The sequence below is a fragment of the Cavia porcellus genome, unplaced genomic scaffold (genome assembly GCF_034190915.1).
Source record: "Cavia porcellus strain 051 isolate PalLab524CR breed Dunkin Hartley unplaced genomic scaffold, mCavPor4.1 scaffold_7, whole genome shotgun sequence".
Classification (NCBI taxonomy): Eukaryota; Metazoa; Chordata; class Mammalia; order Rodentia; family Caviidae; genus Cavia; species Cavia porcellus.
Window position 1 is genome coordinate 85,818,787 of NW_026947490.1, and position 5,125 is coordinate 85,823,911.

The following is a 5,125-nucleotide window of genomic DNA, read 5'->3' on the forward strand; positions in this document are numbered from 1 at the left end:
AACATGTTTCTAAATGTCTTGCATGATAAGATTTTTCCCTAATTTGATTTCATTCTTGTTTCTGACAGTGAATGTGTCTGTCTTTTCATTTGTGATGGTATATCTTAAGATTAGGATGTCTACATGTATACAGGCCATGAACACAAGCACAATTTTGAATAGGAATGTATAGACACTTCTTGGTAAACTGATACAAGAGTTACAGATTCTGATGGGAAAAACTGTCATGAGAAAATTAGGTGTCACCCATCAAAACAAGACATTGGTGGATCAAAACATGGAAAAATGATATAGCATACTTAAATTTTCATTAAAAAGTGCAACATTTTTATTAAGACTACATACAGATAAAATATTTATTAAAAAAGACAAAAATATTTTAGGATAATTCTGTTTCAGGTTGTCTTCAAAAATGTATGAGCATATATTGACAGAAATTATTTTATAATATTTTGGCAGGTCTCCTCTACATGACTAATTTTGAAATTATTTTCAAAATAGTCCCTTACATATGTATGATTTCACTTAACTCAGATTACTTTCACACTTTTGACAATAAACCTGTATACTGAATACTTTCCCACATTGCATACATAATCTTGGGACATAGTATGACATCACTCAGAGGTTAGCAGCTATCACCTGAACTTTTACCAAATCTTCCTTACATGCAGTTACTCCCCATTGTGAGAGGAATCTTATGTTTTCAAAAGGGAAGCACTGCAGCAAATCTTTGCCACACTGCCTACATATATATGATATCTTCCTTGTATGCAAAATTTCCCTATGGCATTTTTGTGTGCTACATATGATCTACCATTGTTCAATTGCATAGAATTACTACACTGAGGGAGTTCTTAAATGTAGTGACAACCTCAATGGTATGGAAAGTCTTTCTATATTCCTTATGTTCATAGGATTTTTTCCCAGTGTGATATATTTGATGTTATAAAGTGAGAATGTATAAACAAATCCATTTACTCATTTCTCATATAGATAGAGATATTTTTATAGAGTGAATTTTTTTTTCTATACAAAAAAGCTACAATAATAGCTAAAATACATCACAAATTACTTACATCAATGGAAAGGGTTCATTTTCAGCACTTCTGTACACTGAATGTTTTGATATATTGGTTGTACCATAGATGTTCTATAGGGTGTGAGTTCTTTCATGAGTAATAAGGTGACTGCTTTGACAGAAAGATTTCCCACATTGCTTACATACAAAGGGTTTCTCCCCAGTGTGTATTCTATAATGTGATTTACAAGCAGAGGATGTACTGAATGCTTTCCCACATTTGTTGCATGCAAAGGGTTTCTCCCCAGTGTGAATTCTTTCATGTTTAATAAGGTCACTGTTTTGACTGAAAGATTTCCCGCATTGTTTACATGCAAAGGGTTTCTCCCCAGTGTGAATTCTATCATGTGCTTTACAAGCATAGGCTGTACTGAATGCTTTCCCACATTTATTGCATGCAAAGGGTTTCTCCCCAGTGTGAATTCTTTCATGTTTAATAAGGTCACTGTTTTGATTGAAAGATTTCCCACATTGTTTACATGCAAAGGGTTTCTCCCCAGTGTGAATTCTATCATGTGCTTTACAAGCATAGGCTGTACTGAATGCTTTCCCACATTTGTTGCATACATAGGGTTTATCACCTGTGTGAATTCTATCATGTCTAATAAAGTTAGTCTTTTTATTGAAAGATTTCCCACAATGCTTACATACAAAGGGTTTCTCCCCAGTGTGAATTCTTTCATGTTTAATAAGGTCACTGTTTTGACTGAAAAATTTCCCGCATTGTTTACATGCAAAGGGTTTCTCCCCAGTGTGAATTCTATCATGTGCTTTACAAGCAGAGGATGTACTGAATGCTTTCCCGCATTTGTTGCATGCAAAGGGTTTCTCCCCAGTGTGAATTCTTTCATGTTTAATAAGGTCACTGTTTTGATTGAAAGATTTCCCACATTTGTTGCATGCAAAGGGTTTCTCCCCAGTGTGAATTCTTTCATGTTTAATAAGGTTACTTCTTTGACAGAAAGATTTCCCACATTGTTTACAGGCAAATGGTTTCTCCCCAGAGTGCATTCTATCATGTGCTTTACAAGCAGAGGATGTACTGAATGCTTTCCCGCATTTGTTGCATACATAGGGTTTATCCCCTGTGTGAATTCTTTCATGTCTAAGAAGGTTAGACTTTTGATTGAAAGATTTCCCACATTGCTTACATACAAAGGATTTCTCCCCAGTGTGAATTCTATCATGTACTTTACAAGCAGAGGCCGTACTGAATGCTTTCCCACATTTGTTGCATGCAAAGGATTTCTCCCCAGTGTGAATGTTTTTATTACTGTGACAGCCACTGAGTTTACTGAATGCTGTCCCACATTGCTTGCATTCATATGGTTGCTTTCCAGTGTGAAGTTTCTTATGTTTTTTAAAGAAATTACTGTGAGATAATGCTTTTGCACATTTTTCAATTATATGATATTTCTCTCTATCATATTTTCTAACAGGTTTTTCAATATTGGATGAAGAAATAGAATTATTCTCATAGTGTTTTTGTACATAGGAGTTTCCCAAATTGCGGTTTGTCTTGGGGGTTTGAACACTGTTAGGTGTTGTGTGGGCTTTCACACTTTTGTTACCTACAAAAATTTTCTGCCCAGAGTGAATTTTTTCACTAAGATCAGATCTTTCCTCCACATTTTTTCCGTATTCGCTGGGTCTCTCTACAGTGTTACTCATTTCATGCTTCTGAAAGGACTGGAAATCACTGCAGATCTCTACATCTTCATTACATTTATATGGCTGCCCTTCAATTCTCAAATAATTGTCTTCATCACATCTGTGCAGAAATAAAAAAGATATCAATCACAATGGAAAAAGCTCCACATTAGCAATATTTTTTATGATGACAAATTTAGTTTGATTCCTGCTAAGTAATTCTGATGGTTAACTGACTCACTGCACTGCAGGACTGCTTTCAAAATACTATCCATTCTAAAAATTGTTACTTTTTTTTTTTTTGTACCAGGGATTGAACTCACAACTGCATGCTTGCAAGGCAGGCACTTATGCCCCAAGATAAATCCTCTTCTCCATTTAGGCAATTTTAAATTGTTATGTGATTCTAATACTTAATATCATTTTAGGAGACTGGTACAAATGAATAGCAAACATTGATCATTTTTTGTAGCTCTTTGTGTCTTAACTCCCCTTTGTCTATTTAGCCTGATCATCTTTCTCATCTACAGAACATAAGGATTTCTGGTCATATATTCTCTCTCTTTACTTTCACTTCTCAAATAAGTTTTTAATTTCTCATTTAAGAAAAAATCTGAGTTGTGGCTAGGGATTTAGCTCAGCAGCATAAGCACCAGCCTGGCAAGCATGAGATTGTGAGTTCATTCCTCAGTACCGAGAGAGAGAGAGAGAGAGAGAGAGAGAGAGAGAGAGAGAGAGAGAAGAAAACATGTAATATTTCCATTTGTATGTCTGAATTATTTCACTTAAGGTTCAATACTTCTTGTTTCTTGGGAAATGATATCATGGTTCCCCAGATAGCTTTTTTTTCAACGTGGAGTTAAAAACAGGTCATAAAATGAACTACATTTGCTGATCTATTATTTGTTTTGTTGAGAGAGATTTTTATTGGCCATCAACTTGTCCAAGCTGAACTTCAAGTTATCATCCTGCATATTCAGCTTCCCCAGCTGCTTGGGTATTGCAGAAATGCACCACAATGTTGAGCTGACTCCAAATTTTCTTTACCTTGTCATGCAGTGATGGGCATCTGGGCTCTTCTCAATGCTTAGCTACTGTGAGTTGATTCTTGTATTAGATATTGTAAATGCCCTTTCATGTGCTTTAACAAACAACACACTCATGGTTCACTAACATTTGATGATTTTAATGTATTTGACAATATACTGAGAGAATCATTACACATAATGACAAAGTATGGCCCATTCAATATTCAGGAGGTAGAGGCAGGAGGATTGCTCTGAGTTTCAGGCCATTATGGCCTTCACAGTAAGTTCAAAGTCAACCTGAACTACAATATAAAATCATGGCTCAAAAGATTTAAAAAAGGATATCATTGTGGATGTACATGTGAAACAATATGAAACATGTTGTTTTAATTTTAAGACCACTGAATAGTTTTTACCATGTTTGTATTTTATTTATCCATCAACAATGTATGAGGAATTTTAAACCTTAACAGCTCAATATTTTATGGGATATTTTCATAATACTTATTGTAATAGTAGAATTCATTTTCATTTTGAAAGCTGATGCTATGTGAATATAATTCTAGATCATGAAAGTCTCAGTATTCACATGTATATATAAATGGTATTGTGAAGGTGGGTTTTTATCAACTTTCACAATTTGTTCATTTCCTACATATCAAAATACAATATTTAAATTTATTATCATACATTTCTATGATGTTGATCACGAAGGCAATTTTTAAACTGATACATTAGATAGTGTTATTTACTACATGTATTAGAAATACCTCTGATTCTTATATTTCAATATGTTTCTATGGATTCCCAGATAATACAAAATAAAATCAAGTATATCTCTTGGTATTTTTTGAGGTTAAATAAGGTATAACATGATCTCATTTCTTCAGGTTCCTTTGTTTTAATATTTATGCTCACACACTGACAATTAAGTAATGTTCTCTTTCTCTTATGTGTTTCAGTCACCTTATATTACTTGAGCAATTTTTGTCCTCTTCCTTAATTTGCTGATTATTCCATATTTTTCCTGTAATATGGACATAGAAATAAAATACACTTACTATAACTGTACATTAAAACATCTCTGATTTGATTTATACTCATAGTATAGTATAATCAGACTTGAGATATACAAGCAAATGTTATTATTATCAAATATATTAAACTGTATCAATGAGCAATAATTAATGCTGTTAGTATAAACAAACGTATCATCCTTACCTGTTGCAGTAATATTCATATATGTTTCCCACATCACTCCTCTGTAGAGCTTCTTTTGGGATGGAGTCAGCAAATCCCACTCTTCTGGAGTGAACTTCACAGCTACATCCTCAAAGGTAACTGTCTCCTAAATAATGACAAGGGT

The 5,125-nt window shown here is 33.9% G+C and overlaps 1 protein-coding gene across 1 annotated transcript; it reads right to left on the reverse strand.

Moving 5' to 3' along the window:
- Window positions 1-406: 406 nt before the first annotated feature.
- On the reverse strand, window positions 407-2,795 carry LOC134476759 (zinc finger protein OZF-like). Its single transcript, XM_063252427.1, has one exon. It carries the CDS (start codon window positions 2,750-2,752, stop codon window positions 1,154-1,156), a length of 1,599 nt encoding a protein of 532 aa, XP_063108497.1. The 5' UTR covers window positions 2,753-2,795; the 3' UTR covers window positions 407-1,153.
- Window positions 2,796-5,125: the final 2,330 nt, after the last annotated feature.

Bases quoted from the DNA above. Each gene is read 5' to 3' on its own strand.
- LOC134476759 (XM_063252427.1), bottom strand. From the start codon at position 2,752: ATGAGTAACACTGTAGAGAGACCCAGCGAATACGGAAAAAATGTGGAG.